Source organism: Pollicipes pollicipes, unplaced genomic scaffold, assembly GCF_011947565.3.
Source record: "Pollicipes pollicipes isolate AB1234 unplaced genomic scaffold, Ppol_2.1 Scaffold_4002;HRSCAF=4701_pilon_pilon_pilon, whole genome shotgun sequence".
NCBI lineage: Eukaryota > Metazoa > Arthropoda > Thecostraca > Pollicipedomorpha > Pollicipedidae > Pollicipes > Pollicipes pollicipes.
Genome location: NW_023596420.1, coordinates 9,856,763 through 9,878,932, shown reverse-complemented (window position 1 = coordinate 9,878,932; position 22,170 = coordinate 9,856,763). Strand labels below are relative to the sequence as shown.

Genomic DNA, 22,170 nt, shown 5'->3' with positions numbered 1-22,170 from the left:
AATTTGTATCTTTAATCGGTTTAGAGTAGCAAAGAACTCGATCTCACATGGAGGTCAAACCGTATATGGATCTAGCATACATTATGCTCGTTTTAGGCTTTATGTGTTGGGTTGTTTACAACGATCTACAGTTTTTATTCTCGGTGCCTTTTTGTACCGATCATTTTCGTTTGTTTCATATTGACGTGTAGTCTGGGCCGATCCTGAGGTCAAACCGTGAGTGTGACACAAAAGTAGCCGAGTCACGTATAATTAAGCATTGTGAGTTTTAAACAGTTAACTAGTTGCAGCTTGCAAGACTCCACAATTTGCAACCTTGCACTTGCCATGTTTTTTTTTGCGCCGCGGATAAACTCCCCTGAGGTGTAGGAGGTCAAGCCGTGACCCAAGAGGAAACCATGCGGACTGTTGAGAGCAGCTTGCTGTACCTTCACTATATTGATCAGCTGGTCGCACCATTTTCCAATTCTTATCACTTTCAAAAAAGGTTTGATTACTTCAGTGCTGCATTGAGAGAGAGTGCAGCGGCTGTCTGTCTCACCCAACTAACATATTTTAGAGGGGAATTGATACGCACGTGAATAAATGTCGACCGTTACACGCGCGGGTGTCAATGCACCTGTTGGATATTCTTCGCGCGGGTGGAGACCAACTTGACCCCCCCAGACCTTAAAAACTGAAAAAGCTAGAGAGATCGAATTAATAGGGTGGGTTGGCCCAGGGATGGAACTTTGCATCCTTTTAGCGGCCGGCGGGGGGAACGAGGAGCCTTTGATGGTCCCGAGGAGCTCTTTGAACCACGAGGGAACAGCGATCAAAGGTCCGATCGGAGGGTCCGAAGGGCAGGCCGAGGATGAAGGGACCTCTGTTAGAAGGTAATACTGAACACTCGGTCCCGCGCCGGTCTCAGCCCTGGGACCTCTTTCCCAAGGCAGGGCTGGGCTGGGCCTGCAAATGTTAATCCGAAAGATTGTGCATTGGTCGGGCCCGCGTGCTAATCAGGGGCTCACAGTGACAAACGAGGGGCCCCGTGTCGGCAATAAGCCCCAACTCGGCCATGGGCACAACTACCGAACAGGGACAGGACCGGAACCTCGAATGTCAAAATGCTTATTACGTTGGTCAGGAGTTAGTCCGGACTCTCTTGACAATGGCAAAAGACATGAGAAATGATGATGCAATGGTTTGCACTCACAATGAGACAGTGAACTCTGCCAGCCAGTCGCGTTACCAAACAAAGGGCCCTCCGCGCCGTTTCAACCAGGAGACGAGAGTCCGTTAAGCCGGGTTGGTGTCTCGGCGCCATTAAGGCGTTGGTCTCCTTGTACCGGTACGCGATCATTTTGCGTCAGTGACGTGGACCTGCATCATTTTGTGGCAGATGCCCAGGTCAGAGTCTGTCTGTCAGTCCCATGTCTGTCAGTCAGAGTCTGTCATCGGTCCCATGTCTGATGCCTGCCGCATCAGACAGTGGGACCGATGCACGATGCATCCCTTTGAGGGCTTCCAGATCGACCAGGACACCCTGTTCCTCGTATCGCCAGAATAGCAGTTGCTAGGTACCCCGGACTGGAATGGAAGGGCCTTTCAGCTCCTGACCAGGAAAATACGCCTGTACGAGTTCAAGAAAGATTTCCTGCACGGAGCTGGCAGTCACAGCATCAGAAGCGGTCAAGATTACACCATCGCGTCATGAGACTGTGGTGCTGTTCATGCCAAAACAATATGAAAATACGTAGGCAATAATACATGAAATATGTACGCATTACATATCGCCTATTATGCATAACACGTATCACAAAATGTCCTTTTCTTGCACGCTACCACCATGTCAGGCCATGTACTACAACTATCTTACAGTTTTAATGCGGGACAATTTTACGTGCTAGGGACGCAGTTAACCCAATATCCTTGTTTTTCACTCACAGCCCGTTTGTACCTCGTTCGCGTCATATTCCTCAATTACAATGAAGGAAATTTCCGCACTCCCTCAAGATACTCAACAGGCGGCACAAAATTTGAATACTTCCATACCAACAACACAAAACTTTGCACGTATTCCACTGAGCTGGCCGCGCGTTTCATTGCAAGAATGTCGCGTCAATACTCAGCAAAGTTTTATAATTCAACCGCTTTCTGCTCACGCCACCAGTATTTCAACACTCGCTTCATGACTTGTCACTCGCGTGGCATTTCCAGTCACACAACGTGAACAAGTTATCTCTTTTGCGCTTAACCATTCACTGTGGAGTTGGATTCCTCGCGTTGCCTGCCCCCCCCCCCCCCCCCACCCCCCACCCCTCCCTTTCTGCCAGAATGCGAGGCAGGTGTTGCCACATAGTCTCAGAACCGTCGTAAAGCCCAAATGACACAGAAACAGTCACTCTGAGGCTAACTTCTTAAAATGTACATATTTTTGCTGGTTTTGTTTAACGTAAGTTATTGTGTGTTGTGTTATATGGGTTTTTCTTCATTACCAAATCATGAGTCACTACAAAATCACAACTTATCTTCACTGCAAAAATTTGGTAGGTTGTCGGGAGCCAGGTTCCACAATGTGAAGACCCAGCCAAATAAAGGGGGGCACAGCCAAATGTTGGGAAGCAGCCCAGAATTGGGGGGACGGGAGGCAGCTCAATGTTGGAGGGAGGGGCGTAGCCGCCAAAGTGATACAAAGTTTCACCCTTGGGTAAGCCTGTATTTAAATTCACGTATCCAAAGTTGAGGTGCCCAGGTAATGACCTTCGGACAAACTAAGGTAAAACATGGTCAAACTCCTGATTGGTGTCCCAAGTGCCCCCAAACCTCTTCATGCAGCCGCCTTGAACCTAGATTCCTGATGTAAGCAAGCCGTTACTGGTGTTTATTTAAGTGTAACCTTCGTTGACTTTTAGAAGGCCATGGAGACAAAAATCCTTGGAGATTTGAACCAGAGGGCCCTCTGAATCCACCCCTGCATGCCTTATGCTGCTTAAATTAAAAACTATTGTAGATGATCAAATTCACAACATGAGTCTCCTTTCATCAAAAATTGAGCTTTGTCGGCCAAAAAAAGGTGTGGGTAGATCATCGGGCGCTCAGCTTGGATTTCCCAATCATTTGCAAAAATTGTCATCCCTGCAGCGTGCGGAGTGCCCCGAATAGCCGAGCTCCACGGCTTACATTAAGCTCGCGCCGGAATGGAGTGAGGTTTTCTATCGCGTATGCCACTACCCAGCTATAGGACCCGGAACATCTGATACTATATATATATATATATATATATATATATATATATATATATATATATATTCATGCACCGCAGAAGGTTGTGCTCCCTCAGCAGACTTAGCGCCTTTTTGTGTGATTTTGTTGTTATACACCCCAATACGGAATTCTGCATTTGTCCCTTCTTTGCCAAGAGGCAAAGCAGTGACATTGAAGTAAAGTTGACCGGAATGGGGTGTGTATTGAAACGTCCAGAGTTCACAAAGCCCAGTGGTAAAAATGTCCAGAATTGCAGCATCCAGCGTTCACAACACCCAGAAAACGTCCAAAACCCCTAAACAGAGGAGAATCATAAAGCCCGGTGTTCATAGAATCCAGTGTTCATAAAACCCAACGTGCGTGAGATCCACGGTTTGGGGGACTGTCCCACTTCCTCACAACACTTAACATAATGATTCGGATATTGCCTGATAGAGGGCCACCGGAGCCGATTTCGCCAGCCTCAGCCGACGAGTGACGTCACGCGGTACAGTGCTGCTCAGTTAAACCACTGCGCACGGATATGGACAACGTTTTGTTTGAGCGCACAAACTTTGCCGCGTCAGCATGACCTTGGCAGCAGGCGCATTAAAGAATTCAAAACTTTGATCCCTGCCTGGTGGCAGCGGAAATAGCTAGCCATTCGGCAGTAGCTGCACGGTAATTGTAGAAAGCACTTGTCGAGTTGCCTGCTGTTTGGTATTGTGGGATATCGATAAGATTCTCCGCGGTATTTGGTTCCATTATTTACTGTTTGTGTTGGTGGTGTTTCTCTTTTTTTTGAAGGACTTGACTGATGTGTAAGGCTCGCTGATTCGGTGTCTGTTCCAGGTAGGCGCGCATATAGATCTCCAGCCTCTGGCACGCTAACCTATATCGTTAGTGATTTTATTTGACTGATTCCCCTCCTTCCTCTAATTGTAAATTCTTTCACACGCTCCTACAAACGGGGCTTGATCTGAATTATACATGCCTTTACTCTCAAAGAGAGCGGGTGCGGACTGTCTCATCAGCGGAATCCGGATACTACTCCCTGGTAAGACACGTTCAATGCCTCAACCTACTCGTTTCTTCGATTAAGTACGTTTTAAACGGGCGTGGTTTACCAAAATAAGTTGGTTGCCTGAGCGATGAAAATACAACGAAGAGTACATTGATAATATGCCAACAAACTGGTTTCTCTCCGAATTTGACTCACTTTCTCACAAATTTGCCGGCTGTGACCCAAGTTACGGCGAGGGGTGAAAGCCCTGCAGCTGAATAGGGAACCGCACTCCTGGTTGCAAGTAAATAGGAAATAAAAAAGGAAATTTCGACTGTTAATGTATTCAACTGCTCGCCAAACATCACGCAAAACACTACGCACCTGCAGCGCTTAAAGGCGATGTTGATTCACCATCTAAACAGCGGAACAAAATGTATGTGACTGAGCTGGTTTGCGATGGATAAGCTGAATGAATTGGGAGAATCGTGAGCTTGTATTTGCCATCCACTTCATCAATCTTGACATGCTTTCTTCCTTCTACGCTTCAGAACCTCCTAAGTATAGAACTTGGGGTCCAGCAACACCAGTCTGGAGTTTATCGAGACGGGTGCAGTTCGCACCGGAGAGAGGCAATGGTGGCATGGTGGTTAGTGGTTAGGGTGTTCATCTCTGGACTTTTTTATCCTGGGATGGAGTCCTGGCCACACCGCTACGGCATCCCACGTACCTAATGTCTGATAAATGCGTAATAGAGGCGTTCCGCTTCGAAATAGCCATAGCAGCCGGTGAGACGTAAAGCCCCAATCGGTATTACAGCTCGTCCCGACAAACAAACCGCCGCAAGCCAAATTTACAGACAATGCCTTGGCTCAATCACTAGGATATGTGGGAATAACAATGTGCAATCGGTTGGACGCGGAGCTGGAACACACAGCCCAGCCCAGAGGCTGCCCAGCTCGACAGCCCGGCCAGCAGCCACGCCCGCGGCGGACGAGGCAGTCCGACTGCCAAAAAAAGAACGCATTCACGCGCACGCCGTCCCTCGCCCAAGAATCGAACCACGCCACACGCGCGCCAGGCCTGTGCCTGGGGCAGCCCGTCCGCGGTCGAAACACTGCCAGCTCAGTCGGTCACGCCGCCATCTTCGCGTCAGAACCAGAGGCCCCTGACTCGGTTTCACTCGGTTCGACGTGGTACATGTCCCGGCAGACCGGACATCCGGACGTGTCGGACATCTCGGAATCTCGCTCGTGCTGGACCGGAGCCGCCCCCCCTCCCCCCCCCCCCTCCTCCTTCACGGGCGGATTAATGGAAGAGCCTCATGTTAGTCAAGAACCAGCAGCGGACAGGGCCCCTCTGCCCGCTTTCTCTAGGGCCCAAATGCGTCGATCTGGGATCCCTGTACTATTTATTAAACCCGCTACTCTTGGGACCTTTCTGAATCGGTGAGTGACACCGAGTTGATCCAGGGTCAACCATCCCGGTCAGAGGGCCTGCGGCGTCAGAGAGGGGACCAATGTGTTATGTGTAGTAATAGTTACCGATTGTCAATCTGAAAGGGGACGGAAAGGTCCTTCAGCCCCAATCGAGAAATGTATGGGGTCTCAAGTCTTGGCTGAAAACTCTATTGGGGTCTGACTGTTGAAGGGCGAGGGGGGGGGGGAGAAGGGCGAGGGGTCCAAGAACTCCTTGGGAGGAGCTCTTTTTGGAACCGTGAAGTCCAAGAAAATGACCGTACTGAATGAGAAGAGCAAAAATATTGTCAAATACAAATTCTGGCGATACCGTAGCAGCGTCTAGCAGTCCAAGAAGCCCTCTCTGGTAAACTCGTGGACCCCCCTCTGGCCGCTCAGTCGGGACGTGCGGTTAAGTCATGCATCAGATTTCGCGCCAGGTAGTGGTTCAGAATTGGCCAAGACAAAGGGCCATTGTGGGTAAGTTGATCGGATTTGTTATCGAAAATTAGCTTAAGTGCGTGTCCCCGTTCACTAACGATAGTCTCATGGCGAATGTGCGATGCGAATGCGATGCGATGATGCGTCTCAATGCGAATACACCCTCAAAAATACTTATGTCTGAAAAACACTGCCACGCCAGATGCTTACATGCATCATATATGTTTTCATGATTGACGGTGACAAGTTATTAAGATGACTCTTTCGGTGAAAATAACAGCATATCGTTCAATTTTCTGTTTCTTGCAAAGATTGTCTAGCCTCCGGAAAATCTGGCCGAATTATGGCCGGAGTGACACAACGGGACAGCTTTGGTACCCACAGATCGGAGTGCAAATGTGTGGATTCATGTGATGTTACGCTCAGGAAATATGTGACTGACAGTAATACTCTTCTGCATGTGCGTTGTACGTATGCTTAAGTGCCTATGCCCGCTGTATGTCTTAACCACAGCCCTGATTCGCCGTTTTGCGTAACTCGGACTGCTAGGGGGAGTTGATGTGATGTGTTGATGTGACCCTCCCCCGGCGTTTCCAAGCTGATGAAGATAGAGCTTGCCGAGAACAGCAGTATATTGTTCTGAACACGATTTCACGATTGGTACTAGTTTTTGTGTTGTTGGCGGGTCAAAGGTCAAATTTTACAGAAAACCATACTTTGCAGCTTTATGTTATGTTTAAGAGAACAAGCCTTGCAATGTCACGAACCTTGAATTGGCGTGTGTCTTGTTCAATTCTGAGTACATTCTGCAGCGCAATTATCTTGCCGCCCGCTGCCTGAACCAGCCATAGATCGCCGTCGAGTGCTCATCACAAACTGCCGCTGCTCCGAAACCGGAAAATCTAGGAACCTGTTTTGGCATCAAAACACGTGCCATAATCACCGCCTATCATGAGCAGGGTTAAACATTTTGCTAATAATGTTTTGCAAAATGTTTTGCTGCTAATAACTGAAGCCATAGCGGGAAAAACAGGACAAAAATAATGCTTGCTTCCTTCCATAATTGCTTGCTCCTAGCTTGACCTCACGCTGACCCCGTCCCAAAAGACCAAGTCTCTCGCAACAAGCTGTGCTCTGCCCATGGGCTGGCTCCGAAAGGTTCCGATGCTCGCGAAACTTTCCCCGTCCGAACAACGAGAACATCTTGATTGACGCGCCAGACTGTTCGCACGCGCTTGGCGACAGGCAAGTTGGCGCGAATGAAAATGGCGCGAACGATAAGATGATAGACCAAGGCAACCGGTCGCTGTTATCGCGTAAGACGAACTGCAGTGAAGACAGAAGACCGAAGTAAATATAGCAAAGATACGGGTGTGTAATTTGAATATGATCATAATAGCTTTCAATATGTTCAGCTCCTTTCATCGCTTTGCTAAGTCTTTAATAATGAATGTAGGGGCATACAGTGCGTTTACGGCAAGCCCAGTGTGTGGGGCATGCTACAAATGCTCTTGAAACGGGAGATGCAAAAGTGGCCGGTAGGCAGAAAGGTGGCGGCAGGTTTGGCCATTTAATTTGATTTTTCCGCCATTTCAGGCGGAGGCAGGTTTTCTCTGATGTATGCCTCGGTTAAGATGACAGCATACCGTGCATTTGCGCTTCTTCTCACATTTTTTCTGGTCCCCGTAATATCATGCCTAGTTGTGAACGGAAGTATATATCGGGAGATATGTGTGACCAGAAATAGAGTACGAATGTGTGAATTCATATCATGTGGTGCTTAGAAATATGTGGTTGACGGCGATATTCCTTTTGCGTGTGTTATGTCGTACGCATGTGTAAGTACCTATTCTCGCTGTCGTACACATTGTCTTATTGCTGCATTGGATATCGGCAATGATGTTTTGTGAAAAGATGATCCTTATTTTGTCGACAATTGCAACCATGTGAAGCAAGAATGTTTGCTTACTTCGTACTTACTTGCTCCTCGTTTCATCTCACACTGAGCCCGCCTCCGCAAACCAACTCCCACGCGACAAGTCGTGATCTGTCCTGGGTCCTGGTACTCGACGACTACGGCACTTGAGAAACTCAAAGCGGGAAACGTCCCCGTCCGACCAATTATGAATGCCATTAGAACATTTTCATACACGCGCCGAACTTCACGCGCTTGACAACAGGCATCTGGCGCGAATGAAATGGCGCGAGCGATCAGCTGATCGGCCAAGGCCAACGATGGCCGCAACCGCGCAAGTCAGATGTCGGTGAACCAGACTTCGCATAAGGTCAAGGAAAGCACAACCACGATACAGATATAGCTTTATATATATATATATATATATATATATATATATATATATATATGAGCGATGCAGTATGTAATATGCGTCCAGCAGCAACACAGTATGTAGCAACACAGCGTGCGTACTTGTTCGCGCGCGTACCTGAACCACTGGTGGGTATCTGTTGACTTGAAGGAGACGTGCGCTTAGAGCCTGCGTGGGGAGAGTTTAGAGGCAGCATGGCCCAGTACACATGTCTCGTGCGAAGGAGGCACCAGCTACATGATATGTATAAACAACACTTTTCGGAACATAGAATTGGGTTCTGCAGTCAGAAATACAACACAGTATATATTCAGATCCATACCAATGTGACATAAATGGGGCTTACGCGAGGAGCCGAATGACAAGTTAGGAAGAAATAACGGGCTACGCTTTGAGGCGATGAGGCAATGAGGTGCGTCATGTGAACCGACCTTGACCAATGGTGGATCCAGAGCGGTAGGGGGTGGGGATTGGATTGGGCTATGCCCCGTGCCTCTTGGGGTGAGGGGGCAACAAAACGTCATGGGGAATGGGCAGCAAAATCTTCGTTTCGTACCCACATAGCTTTTATTTTCAAAAGACCCCAAAATTTCACAGGCATCATAAATGACCAAAAATATCTATTTTCGATAAGCACTGAAATCCGGGTACACCATAACCGGCCTAAACCCTTCATTTTCTGAGGGCACCAAATTTTAGGGATGCAGCAGTGTTGTGCCTCCTACCCAGACGAAATCATGGACTGGCCCCTTGGGCTAGGGGGCACCGAAATGGTCAGTTTGTAGCACCATAACTTTCGTTTCGCGACACCATAATCTTTATTTTAAAGAGCCCCTCTATCTAAATGGGCAACTCAAATTTCCCAAAGCTTTGGCTTTAAACAGCATTGAAAATCCATGGACATCACAATATCTATGCCTTTCACGCTTGCAAAATTCTAGATCTGCCTGTTCCACGAGAGAGCACCAAAAAAACTTCATTACAGGATATATTATCTTTAATTTTCCAGAGGCACACACTTCCTCAGGCACCACAAATCAAGGACGATTCTTCGCGTCGAGTCGAGTCTTCTCCCTCTTGGGCCCAAGGGGTTTTGGATGCCCTGAAGAGGCACCAAATTTCATCGCAAAAGGGCAACAATACCTTCATTTCGGAACCACATAACCGACATTTTTATGAGACACCAAGTTGCAGGGGCACCACGACGTTCGTGCCGTGGTCTCGACGAAACCCTTCGTCGGCCCATGTAATGAGGTAGCACCAAATCCTTCATTTCGGGGATTTGACATAATTTGACATAAAACAACATAACCTTTGTTTTCAAGAAGCACCCAATTCCAGAGAGTACCAGAAAGTGCCCTAACCCTGTATTCTGAAAGAGTCATTAACTCCAGGGGCACAACTATGTTGAGCTTTCCGTACTGATTAAGTCCTGGATCGGACCTATGGGCAAGGAGGCGCAAAAATCATCCTTACGGGGCGATATCATCTTGATTGCCAATGGTGCTAAATCAAAGCGGGCCATTTACAAATCCCCAAACCGTAATTAAAAGGGCGCCAAAATTCAGCAGCATTACAATCGATGTGCCCTTCACTTTGGAAACATTCTGAATCGGACCGTTCAGGGAATGGGCACCCTGTTCAAGGAAACAGGCACCAACAGCCTCCGTTGTCATTGGGGCCTTACGACGCGTCATCACAGTGCCCGTACTTCTCCATTACCGAAATCCTGCATCGGCCCATTCGGCGAAGCGACACCCTTCTTTCGGACCACCATTGCATTTACTTCTTTGAGACACCAAATGCAAGTGGGTGATTGAAAGAGCGATTGAAGGCGGCCCAAAACTTCCTTTTCAAGGGGCACCGAAATACAGGGGCACCACAAATGCCCTGCCCTACACTGTTAAAATCCCGGTTCGGCTCCTTTGGTGAAAGGGCAGCAAGAACTTTGATTGCGGCGCATCATAACATTTATTTCATGAGCCCCCAATTTAAATTGGAACACCATAATCGGCCCAAACATCCATTTTAAGGCGGTGGAAGATTCCAGGGGCACTTAAAATGGCCCCTAAAGCTTCAATTTCGCGGGGAACCGAATTAAGCACGCCTCCCTCAACCTCCTCCTTAGGCTCCAAGTGTCCCATGGGTTCCGAAGGTGCTTTTTGGTCCCTTGGGGCCGAAGATCAAGAGCCCCATTAAAGGGTCCGAAGGGCAGGCCAGAGGTTGTATGGAGGAATCACAGCCTAAAGACCGGACGCTCAAATGTAAGAGTAGCTCCAGTACTGATCGGAGACCCGTGCGACTGTGTTTCTTTTTGAAGCAACTGACTGAGAACATCCATATCGAACGGTCAGTTCAGTGCTATTCTGGAGCGTAGCGGTTATTCCCCGAGCAGAGACAAGGCCAAGATCTCTAAATGCCAATTAGAAGGCGTCCTACATTTGTCGGGACACCTGAAACAATGAAGGACCCTCATTGCTGGTCAGTGACCACAGTCCCAAGCAAGAGACCATGTGTCGACAATGAGCCCCAACCAGGAGCACATTTGCTGCAAAGGGACGATGATGGGCTCATGTCAAAGAGCCTATTGTGCTGGTCTGGACCCTCCTGACAACGAAAGAATTCATGAAAAATGACAAAAGGGGATTCCCATGTACAATGAGAGAGTGGAGAGGTCTGTGCCAGCCAGGGACACCAGAACCGGACGAGGGATCCTCTGCACCATTTCAACCAGGGACCGATAAGGCGAATTAGTGTCTCGGTGCCAATTATTGGACTTCCTGTGCCAGTAAAGAGTCTGTTTGCATCAGCCAAGGCCCCTGCGCCGATCCGTTGCGGGATGTCTCAGTTAGAGGGCCAGCCGTATCGAGGAGGGGACCGGTTGTGATGCATCCTTCCAAAGGGTCTGCGCGGTCCTGTGGGCTATCACTAGACTGAAAGCCGCTGGGGATCCCAGGGTGGAACGTAATGCCTTCAGCTGCTGACCAGAAGGTTTCATCAATGCAATTTAGTTGGCTGACCAGTTGATTCTCTGAACGGGTTCAGCAGCTGCAGAATTACGAGCAAGAGAGATTACGTCCTTGTGTCTTGCCATTACACGCATGCCCATTGACTTCATAAAGCGTTGGAAAGTACCGATTTCGGTACGTGGTCATTTCCACCCGCCTGTTGACCGCTGTCAGGTGTTGCTGCAAGGTTCCGTATGCTTGCAGTGGTGTAACTACAACATTTTTCCGACGTCTCACAGAGCGTCTCACGGAGGGGTCACCAAGGAATCATGTACAGCCCGGCCACAATACTCTCCTCGCGCGCCGAGCGCTTACATAAAAAATGCAATTTTATCATCCACACACAAAACAATGAAACTCAACATTCTAGGTGCATTTCTCATTCATGACGACAAACGACTTCTACACAAAGAAATGAATCAAACTACTGAATTATCTCTTTGGAGCAGCATCACAAGTAAATCACTTAGACAAGGAACAAGACACTGATGAATGGCGCGAGTATGGGATGGTTGGCATGCAGTGTTGTGATTTGCTGTGTTTATTATGTTATTCACAGTTTGTGGTGCTAATAATTTATTCTGCAGGGCTAAGTAATTGTTTGTTGTTGCCAAGTCAAAACGGCAGTGAGTGCTGTCCAGTGAAATATTTATTATAGGTTTGCATGCTCGTGTTTTGTGCTCTGATTTAAAGTGTTTAGGGTGCCGAAATGAAATGAAGGGCCAGATATATAGAAGAGTCAGTCACCAGTCATATACCGTGCAAGTTCTGCGAGCTTCGTGTGTCTGTCGTCATAAAAGCATCTATATGTATATATATATATATATATATATATATATACATATATATATATATATATATATATATATATATGCATACACCATTATTAAACGCTATGTCCGATTAGGTCAAAAGCACCGTCCAGAACTAACATGACACCATGTCGTAGTGATCGGAAGCAGAAAACTTCACGGTAACTAAGTGGTAACTTAGTAAAAACTTCACGGTAACTAACTTCACGAAGAAGTATGTAAATGAAGTAGTAAAAACTTCACGGTAACTAACTCCACACATGTACACTTCGAAAATGCTAGACAACTGGAGAAGTCCTCTTACTTTGTGAGCTCCTTAGACTTCAGGGCCGCATCAACTAAAAATATTCGTATTCCGGCCATTAAGTTTGAATATTCTTACTATATCCAGTTCGTATACGGGAACCTAGTTTACTGCGCGCAGTCCCAGAAAACTAGGCGTGCTTTGTATGCAAATACATGGAGGCTGTTCATCTTCGTCGGATCATGGCGGATTGTGTCATTTTAAGGCGAAGCATTTCGAAGAAAACATGGCAGCATGCACTTAAATTGGGTGCTAAATGCCATCAAAATCAAGCACGACCCTGACTCCCAGCTTATACACGGATAGCCGGGTAGTTGATGAGATCAGCTGATAGCTGAGGACTAATACAGAGTTTTTGCCTTTGTTTGTTGCAAGAGAATACAGAATATCCTATCCTTTAAAACATATATCAAAACGTTACGTACAGGTATAATAATCGTCACAAATTCAAGAAACAATGGAATAAGATGCACAACGTCGGCGGCGTGTAAAATTATGTTCGACAATGACAATAACGAATTCATCGGCGTGATCGACATAGCCGCAAATTCAGTCGTCAGTCGGTAAGAGGTAAAGCCCCAATAACAATTATCAAGATTTAGGTCCCCGTCAATGCCGTAGGCCCTCCTATAATATGGAAAACCCGAGACCAATAAAGACGGCACCTGAGCAATCGAAACTGCCGTGGCAGGCCAACAAAAAAGCTCCAATGAACAGTCAAGGGTCCTCATAACAAGCGAGAAGAATCTAACACCAATATGGTAAGACATTTGAACGATCGGGAGCACCCTGGCAGGCTAACATGTAGGGTCCGGCCGAAGTACATAATCTCCTGAACAATGGGCATTAGCCGAAGATCAGTGTACATGAACTAATGCCCCTGTGTGATCAAGAGTGCCCGGGCAGGTTAACAGAGAGAGCTCTGACGAGTGAAGGGTCCTCAGCAAATAAGCTCAAAAAGGAAAAGAGCCATAGGTCAATGAAGAGGGCCCCTGAGCATCGAGTGCTTCGGAGCGTTACCTTATATGGGGCCCCAGCAACAGCACGGGGTCCTCCAAGCAGGTGGAAATAACCCGATACCAATATGAAGAGCCCCTGAGTAACCGAGTGTACCCTGACATTTGGGACTCAGGCAGCAGCGGCGGGGCGGGAGAGCCCGCTTACTCCTCGGGCACAGCGGTCCCTGCCGAGCCTGCGCCGCCGGCTATGTCTCCGGCCGCGCCGTCGCCCGGCGCATCTGCGCCCAGTCTGCCGGTGAGCCCCGGGGCGCGGCCATACCCAGGCCGGACACGGCCGCCAGGCGTCTAGGTAATTTATGGTAACCATGCTTGACTGTACGCATCATGCGATCATCAGTACAGTGCTAGATTGGCTGTGCAATCTGTTGACAAAATAGGGAAATAGCGGCAGGACTCAAAGATGCTTCTGTAGTGTTATCTAGCGGCTGGAATCCAATCTAGCCCTGGTTGCCATGGATACTGGACGTTTTGAACACTTGACTTTATGACTCTGAACTTTGCGACTCTGGACTTTGCGTCCCTGGACCTTATGAACACCCGAATGGGCACGGAATTGGACATTTTCTGGACGTTATGAACACTGGATGCTGCGATCTTGGACGATATGAACACTGGACACTGCGATCCGGAACTTTTTATGGCTCCCCCCAGAATCAGCGTGGAATTTACTCATGAATGTGCCTCGCGTAATGCAAAACCATATTTCACAGCTGTCTATGCATCCTAATGGCATGGCTATTGCCACTATCAAAGGCCATATTGTGTCAGCTTGCTGCAAAATATTAGCAGCAGATTAGCTGAGCTTAGCATTTCGCGCCGAAAACACTTTGTACGTGTATGTGCGTGTGCTTCCTTGTGGCGCAGTGCGCAAAAGGCGCCAAAACTGCTGTGTGGGTGTGAGGGTTGCTTGCGGTTCAACGTCCGGCCTGGCTGCATTGGTGATTTCGGAGCGGTTTGTCGTGTGTATGTCTGGTGTGCTTGGTCCTTAACATGTGCACATATTTTTGACTTCTTCCTTCATTCTTATCTACTTGCGCAGCGCACTAGGTCCCCGCGTTGTCGCGGTCCTTTCAGCGCTGGCCTACGGTGCTTCAGTTTACTTAGTACATATGATGTCCTTAAATCTGATTTAGACAAATTTGGGCATTCTTGCCATGGAAGCTGGCTCCTGGCACAGTCGTCAAGGAGATGTAACAATTGTATAAAATGTTTGTGCATGGGCAATTCTGTTCAGTGCATGTTAGATGCACCTCCACCCTTTTGGGCAAAATGTGGAATATGTGTGGCAGTGGTAGTGCATACTTGGAGATGTTAGTGTGGAATGAAATGCAAATACAAATTGAATGATAGTGAATTTTGAAGTAGGAAATGTGATAGGGATCACCAGGTCATTATTTTAAAAGCCAAGAGGAAGCAAGGGTAGATGATTATGCTACCTATAATTTCAGTGTGGTATTCCACAGTTGCGGTTAGGCATTAACTGGTACACTATTGGAAGCTGGTTTGTTATGTATGGGGTGCTCATGAAAGGGGAGGGGGAGAGAGGAGGGATGGAAGGCAGGCATATGCTCATATTTGATATTTATTGCTTCAAAGATATTGATCTGGTCATCCTAGTATCTCATTACTGGTATTGGTATTCTCTTGATGTCCTTTATTTAAACTTTGTATGCAAATAATTTCTCATGTGCTGTCTTACAACATGTGAGATAATAGTTCACACCTTAATCAAACAAATTTTGGATGCAGTTGTCCACAAGTTGGTGGTGTACAAACAAATACAAGAATAATATTTTTTCCAGTTCACAAAACATTCACATTTTGCTACCGCTGCATCAGCACAGAACGCCAAGCTCAGCATATGGCATGCCCCTTGGAACAAGCTAAGGCTTGTAGTCCCATGTGGGTATGAGAACATGAGAGATTAAAAGTTCTTTGTCTGCTAATGCTAGTGATTGTCTGTTGGTGCAAACTGCCTTATCTGTGTCATTGTATTGGGCTTTCTGATGCAACCTGTTGCTTGGGCTATATGGCTATAGCTGCCTCCCACCTTGGCAGGAAGGGTGGGCACCTCAGTGAATCAAATGCCATGCCTTTGGTTTCCCAAACACCCAGCTTAAACATGACACTGTCTGTAACCTTTTGTGTTACTGGTGTTGCTTACTGTATGACCTAACAGTGGTTTTAAGCATAGGTGCCTTGCTTATGGTCACTGTACTGTGCAATGTTATGAAAATTTAGGCTAAGTTTTGAAACACCAAAACCAACAAGTAATGTAGATGATACCAATCACAAGTGCCGGGAACTTGATACTGGTATTCTCCACTCACAGTGACATTATTACACATATTTTTAAAAGCTGGGTGCAGACCTTCTGAATGGATGTATCTCTGGTATCAGAATCCATTTTAAGCAGTTAATGTTGTGTGAGCTCTGACTCCTGCCATTTAGCCATGCAATTTGAGGTCAACAACACAAGTTGTTGGCAAAAACCTGCCACAATGCTTGGCATGTCCATCCTGCCCCCTGGTGCCACCTAACCCTGAGAGTGGTTGCTACCACCAGCTGCAGGCCACATCTGTCAAGGACAGATAGCTCATACCTAAAGTGACTCAAACCCACCCTGGCACAGATGGGTAGATCAGAAGGCAGTCACGGTCACCAACTGAGCTATGTGGACAGATTATGCAAGCATTGGAATGAGTGACTGTCATACTGGGGCCAACCAAAACATATGGGAGTATATCATTACTGGATGTATGGGCCCGAAGTTGCATGGTTTGACTGCAGATGAAGCCTGACGGGACACAGCATAGTTCAGCTGCTGCTGCCGCTGCCTTCACTCCCATAACTGGCCAGTTTGTGGTTACTCACTATGTCCCGCTGTGTGACATCTTTCCCATTGCAGGGGCTGATACTGTGTGCTGCACATTAACCATGCCTTATCTTATGATTTCTACTCTGATCAGACTGGTGAGCACCCCATTATTAGGTGTAATCTTGGTATGGTCCGTGATTAACCAATACATGTCCCCATTTAAAGACCATGGATGCTTCACCAGGTGGTGAAAAATGCACTAAATATTGGCCAGTGCTGAACAGTGCAAGCACTTTCACACTCACATGATAATGAAACATCAGTAGAATGAAGTGGGTGATACAACTGCAACACAATTACCTGTTCGTGCAAACTGGAGTGGTTTATTTCAGTGACACATTTTGCACACATGATTCACTAATAGACAGTGTATATTCCAGTTTCATGCAACTGTTTTAGGGTTGCAGTCACTTGACAGACTTCTATCATTATGGTTCCTGTACCTTATTGGTCTAGCTTCTTCCGTGACTTTAACAGCACTCTATATGCATCTGACAAGATCAAGCCATAGTCTGCCGAATGGGCTGCTTTTCAGAGGTTGTAGCCATTGTTTGCCCCACCTCATATTCTTGCATATCATTGCATGCCACTGAGGTGATTTGCTCCAAAGGCGTTACCAGGGCGCGCTGCTCTGCTTTCAGGAGTCTGGTCCCACCATTGTCGGAGATGAAAACGCGGACCCGGAGTTGATGGCTTTTCTCGGAGCCGAGAAGAAAAACGAGGTTGGCAACGATTTGTAAGTATCATGCGTGTGGTCATAAGTGACCAAGGGTGAGACTGGCATCGTTGTGTCCTTGATTACGTCACTTTAGCTCCTTCTGCTGTCAGTGGTTTTGGCAGAAATGTTTCCCTTGTCGCACGAACATCGCCACAAACATCACCCTTCATGGTCGTCAGTTACTCCTGGAAATGTATTGAAAGTTTTTTTTAGATAAATTCGTCCCCTCAGGGTATCTGTTTCCGCCAGCTCAGAGCCGTCAGCCAGTCCCTGCTCGGATGCGGCCCCGCTGTCGCTGATCGACGCTGATCGTTGTGTGCCGCCAGTCAGGTGTACCAGTGCGCCGACTGTCCGCGGGTGGTGCTCGACAAGCTCGAGCTCAAGGGCTGGAAGGTGGTGGCCGTGACGGGCGCCTCCCAGACGATCATCTGGACGCTGCACAGCGCCCAGTAGTCGGCCGTCGCTGCGTCGAGCCGCCGGAAAGCGAGCAGCGCCGCGCGGCACCGCCCACTAACCCAGCCGCACCGACAGCGCGCACTAACCCCCGCGGCGGCGGCGCGCGCGCGACGCAGCGGCGCGGAGGTGCGCTCAGGGAGAGCAGCGCCTCTCGCGGGCCACGGTAGAGAGGGAACGGTGTTGGGGGACGGTGATCTCTACTCTGGTGGTAGTCTTTCGGTGGGGGTCGGCCGCTATGGCGAAGGTGCACATTACGAACGTCAGCCTGCTGGACAACCCGGCGCAGTTCTTCTCGCCGTTCAAGTTCGAGATCACCTTCGAGGCGATCGAGGCGCTGCCCGAGGATCTCGAGTGGAAGATCATTTATGTGGGCTCGGCGGAGAGCGAGGAGCATGACCAGGTGAGCGGACGTAAGGGGCGACACTGGGGCGAACCTGCATCGTAGGACGGCAGCAAGACATGCTGATACGTGTGATGAGATGCTTTGTAAAAGGCTTTAGTTGAATAAGATGCTATTTTTCTTTTCCATATGCCACTTTTCCTTGGCACATAATTAATATCCCATTTTCAGCTACCAAGTCATTGTGGTCACGGGAGCTATTATTTCGGACGGCAAACCAGTTTCTGGCCACTTTCTGGATTTTACTGGTAAAAAGAGGCGAAAACCGGTGGGAATGCTGAACCGCCATAGTCTTCTATATTGTTTGTTCCTCAAAGGCTTAGTGGTTCTGACTAGAAATTCGTCCAAATCTTGCCGAATGGATGAATTTCTGGAACCAGAGCCCTGACATTGCAGCGCTTGTTGCATTAGGCTTGATCCCGCAATTCGATCGTTAAGTTCCAGATAGCCGGCAGAATTCCGTGGCAAAAGTTTAACGTGTCGCAATGCTCGGCACGATCCATCCTGCCCTTTGATGCCACCTGACTGAAATGGCAGCCGCTGCCACGGACCGCAGGCCGCCGCAGTCCGGAGCAGATAACGAGTGCTTTAAGCGACGTTAACCGGCCAGCCACAGGTGGCTGAATCCGAATATAGGCGCTCCAACCAACGGAGCCGCCCGGACAAACTCAGTTTTAGAGACACGGTGTTCGTGGGCCCGGTACCGGAGGGGCGGCACATGTTACAAACCTTGTCCTCCGTCAGGTGCTGGACACGGTGTTCGTGGGCCCGGTGCTGGAGGGGTGGCACATGCTACAGACCCTGTCCTCCGTCAGGTGCTGGACACGGTGTTCGTGGGCCCGGTACCGGAGGGGCGGCACATGTTACAGGCCCTGTCCTCCGTCAGGTGCTGGACACGGTGTTCGTGGGCCCGGTGCTGGAGGGGTGGCACGTGTTGCAGGCCCTGTCCTCCGTCAGGTGCTGGACACGGTGTTCGTGGGCCCGGTGCTGGAGGGGTGGCACGTGTTGCAGGCCCTGTCCTCCGTCAGGTGCTGGACACGGTGTTCGTGGGCCCGGTGCTGGAGGGGTGGCACATGCTACAGACCCTGTCCTCCGTCAGGTGCTGGACACGGTGTTCGTGGGCCCGGTACCGGAGGGGCGGCACATGTTCGTGTTCGACGCGCCGGCCCCGGACACCTCCAAGATTCCGCTGCAGGACGCGCTGGGCGTGACCGTGGTTCTGCTGACCTGCAGCTACCGGCGCCAGGAGTTCGTCCGCGTCGGCTACTACGTCAACAACGACTACGCGGACCCTGAGCTGAAGGTGCGCGCGACGGTCGGCTGGCTAGGGTGGGGCGACCGGGGGGCCGATGCAGTGGACCCAGCAGGGTTACGTCACCGAAAGGGGGAGGGGGGAGGGGAACAGGGCGGCGGACATTAATGAGATGTTTTGCGCGAAAACCTCCGAGTGTTCCGTTATGCTGTACACCTGTGGAGTTGTTTCTTTACACAGCCTGATGCCGTGTTATGTTAGTTTTGTGACCCGAATCAGAGGTAAAAGAGAGCGACTTACAGCCAATGTGGCGATAAACATGGCCCGCGAATTTTCAGCCAGTGTGTACACTCTCGCTACTGGAGATACCAGTTGGATTCCAACTTTAAAAAAAATACCGTCTTATTTGAAATTTGAACAGACAGGGGCGTGGGTCAGGCCGGAAGTAATCTTGTGGTGATCTTGAAAGCAAAAGAAAGGCATGGTATCCGACTGAAGACGTCCAATGCCATGACATTCAAGACTACACCTCCGTCATGGGAACCTTATTTGCACAGTTTTGTCAGAATCGCTAGTGGCAACTTCCAGCAGCTTTCGACATTTCTTAAAGTTAACGCACTCGGTGCTTTCAACGATTTGCTTCGCCATGTTTGCGGATCGCGCATTCCACCGGGACATTGTTATATGCAGCCAGGTGTTCGATAACTGTGTCGTGTCGCATGTATATGTCTTCAAAATAGGTCAATGTGTTGGGCGTTATAGGCCGCTCCCGATGGACACTCCTCGCACGTCCATTTACGTTAGGCCGCTTCCAATGGACACTCCCTGCACGTCCACTCACGCGAGGCCGCTTCCCATGGACACTCCCTGCACGTCCACTCACGCGAGGCCGCTTCCGATGGACACTCCCTGCACGCCCACTCACGCTAGGCCGCTTCCCATGGACACTCCCTGCACGTCCACTCACGCTAGGCCGCTTCCCATGGACACTCCCTGCACGCCCACTCACGCTAGGCCGCTTCCCATGGGCACTCCCTGCACGGCCACTCACGCGAGGCCGCTTCCAATGGACACTCCCTGCACGTCCACTCGCGTAGACCGCGAAGTAAAGTGGCTTGGCTGGTGCTTTAGGACCATAACGGACTCGTAGGGAGTTCCGACAGCCCCGGGAGCCGACCCACAGCGTTTGTCGTGTTGTCGGGTGCCCTCGTGGCGGGACCCCTTGTAGGCGTTAGTGGCGTGCCTGCCGGCGGGCGGTCAAATGGCTGCGGCCATTGCCACATGACCAGCGTAGTCGGTGCGCCCAAAGCCCAAATCATCATCATCATCGCTGCGGCCATTGTCGTGTGATGATGGCGTATCTAACCTGGTCTGCTTGGCTGTGCCGTGCGTCACCCGTGTCCCGTGCACCCGGTGTGCCGTCGCACCGTGTCTCACATTCGGTGTGCCGTCGCACCGTGTCTGACACCCGGTGTGTCGTCGCTGTGTCTTAACACCCGGTGTGTCGTCGCTCCGTGTCTTAACACCCGGTGTGTCGTCGCTCCGTGTGCGACACCCGGCGTGCCGTCGCCCTGTGTCCGACACCCGGCGTGCCGTCGCCCTGTGTCCGACACCCGGCGTGCCGTCGCCCTGTATCCGAAACCCGGCGTGCCCTCGCTCTGTATCCGACACCTGGCATGCCGTCGCCCTGTGTCCGACACCCGACGCGCCGTCGCTGTGTCCGACACCTGGCGTGCCGTCGCTCTGTATCCGACACCTGGCGTGCCGTCGCCCTGCGTCCGACACCCGGCGTGCCGTCGCTCTGTATCCGACACCCGGCGTGCTGTCGCCCTGCGTCCGACACCCGGCGTGCCGTCGCCCTGCGTCTGACGCCCGGCGTGCCGTCGCCCTGCGTCTGACGCCATCCCTCCGCGTCGGCAGGAGAGTCCACCGGAGCAGCCACAGTTCGACAAGATGCAGCGCAACATCCTGGCTTCCAGCCCCCGCGTCACGCGCTTCAAGATTGAGTGGGGCGAAGTAGTCAAGCAGAAGCCGACCATCGACCTGGCCGTGCACAACCAGATGCCGCCGCGCTACGAGGACGAGGAGAACACGTTCGATCTGTCAGCCAAGCTGCCAGCGCCCGTCTCGCCGACTAGCAAGGTCGAGCCCGTCGAGGACTTCATGGACTTCTCGCTGTAACGGCGGCGCGAGAGTTTCGTTCGTGATCGGAGAGGGACGCAGGCGGTCCACCGGTCTATCGCCGCGTCCCGACCAAGCGACACCAGGTGTCGCGAAGAGGGGAGGTGGAGGCGACGGCGTGTCGTGCCACGCACGTGTAGCGCGGTATTACGCAACGGATGCCATTGTCCTCAAAGTCTCATCTTCCGCCCGCCAGGTTGGCTGGTCTTATTGTTTGTGCTTGTGTCCTAATAAAACTTGGCGTTTCGTAGCTTCGCTGTGTTGATGATGCCGAGGCGCAATAGGCATGCCACCTCCGAGGACCGATAATCGCCGCCTGCGGCGTTCATCGGCACCGGAGACGCTGGCTGGAGCTGTACATTTCGGTCGGAGGTCTGACGACGCATCCAGTGGCCCTTCCCCCTGTTCATAGCATATATGCTGCCGAAGCGGCCTACGGCTGTGATGTGTATTAAAATGTGGAGTTCTTACGTTTCTTTTATGCTACGTCGTAAATAGAACCTTAAACACTGCAAATTGCCGGGAGGCTGACATGACCTTCCCGTACCTCTCGTGACGAAACATAGGACGCAGGGCGGGACGTGACGCAAGTTCCTGGTGGCGCCTGCTCTGGGGGACAGGAGGAGAGGGATTCCGTATTGGTCACCGGCTGGTAGCGCGGAGCTCCGCCCGTCGCCGGAGAGGGGGTA

The 22,170-nt window shown here is 50.0% G+C and overlaps 2 protein-coding genes across 4 annotated transcripts; both read left to right on the top strand.

Annotated features, from left to right (window-relative positions):
• The first annotated feature begins 14,468 nt into the window (after nucleotides 1-14,468).
• LOC119093563 (GTP cyclohydrolase 1 feedback regulatory protein) lies at nucleotides 14,469-17,665 on the top strand. Of its 3 annotated transcripts, none has more exons than XM_037216531.1 (4): nucleotides 14,469-14,486; nucleotides 16,505-16,569; nucleotides 17,116-17,210; nucleotides 17,519-17,665. In XM_037216531.1, the coding sequence occupies exons 2-4, from the start codon at nucleotides 16,534-16,536 to the stop codon at nucleotides 17,643-17,645; spliced, it is 258 nt and encodes an 85-aa protein (XP_037072426.1). In that variant the 5' UTR covers nucleotides 14,469-14,486; nucleotides 16,505-16,533; the 3' UTR covers nucleotides 17,646-17,665. The 3 variants fall into 3 exon arrangements, with proteins under 3 accessions (XP_037072426.1, XP_037072425.1, XP_037072424.1); XM_037216530.1 differs by having other exon boundaries at nucleotides 14,473-14,534; XM_037216529.1 differs by having other exon boundaries at nucleotides 14,478-14,559.
• A 181-nt stretch (nucleotides 17,666-17,846) lies between these two features.
• Nucleotides 17,847-21,733, top strand: asf1 (histone chaperone asf1). Its single transcript, XM_037216528.1, has 3 exons — nucleotides 17,847-18,048; nucleotides 19,148-19,351; nucleotides 21,221-21,733. Exons 1-3 carry the CDS (start codon nucleotides 17,884-17,886, stop codon nucleotides 21,479-21,481), a joined length of 630 nt encoding a protein of 209 aa, XP_037072423.1. The 5' UTR covers nucleotides 17,847-17,883; the 3' UTR covers nucleotides 21,482-21,733.
• Nucleotides 21,734-22,170: the final 437 nt, after the last annotated feature.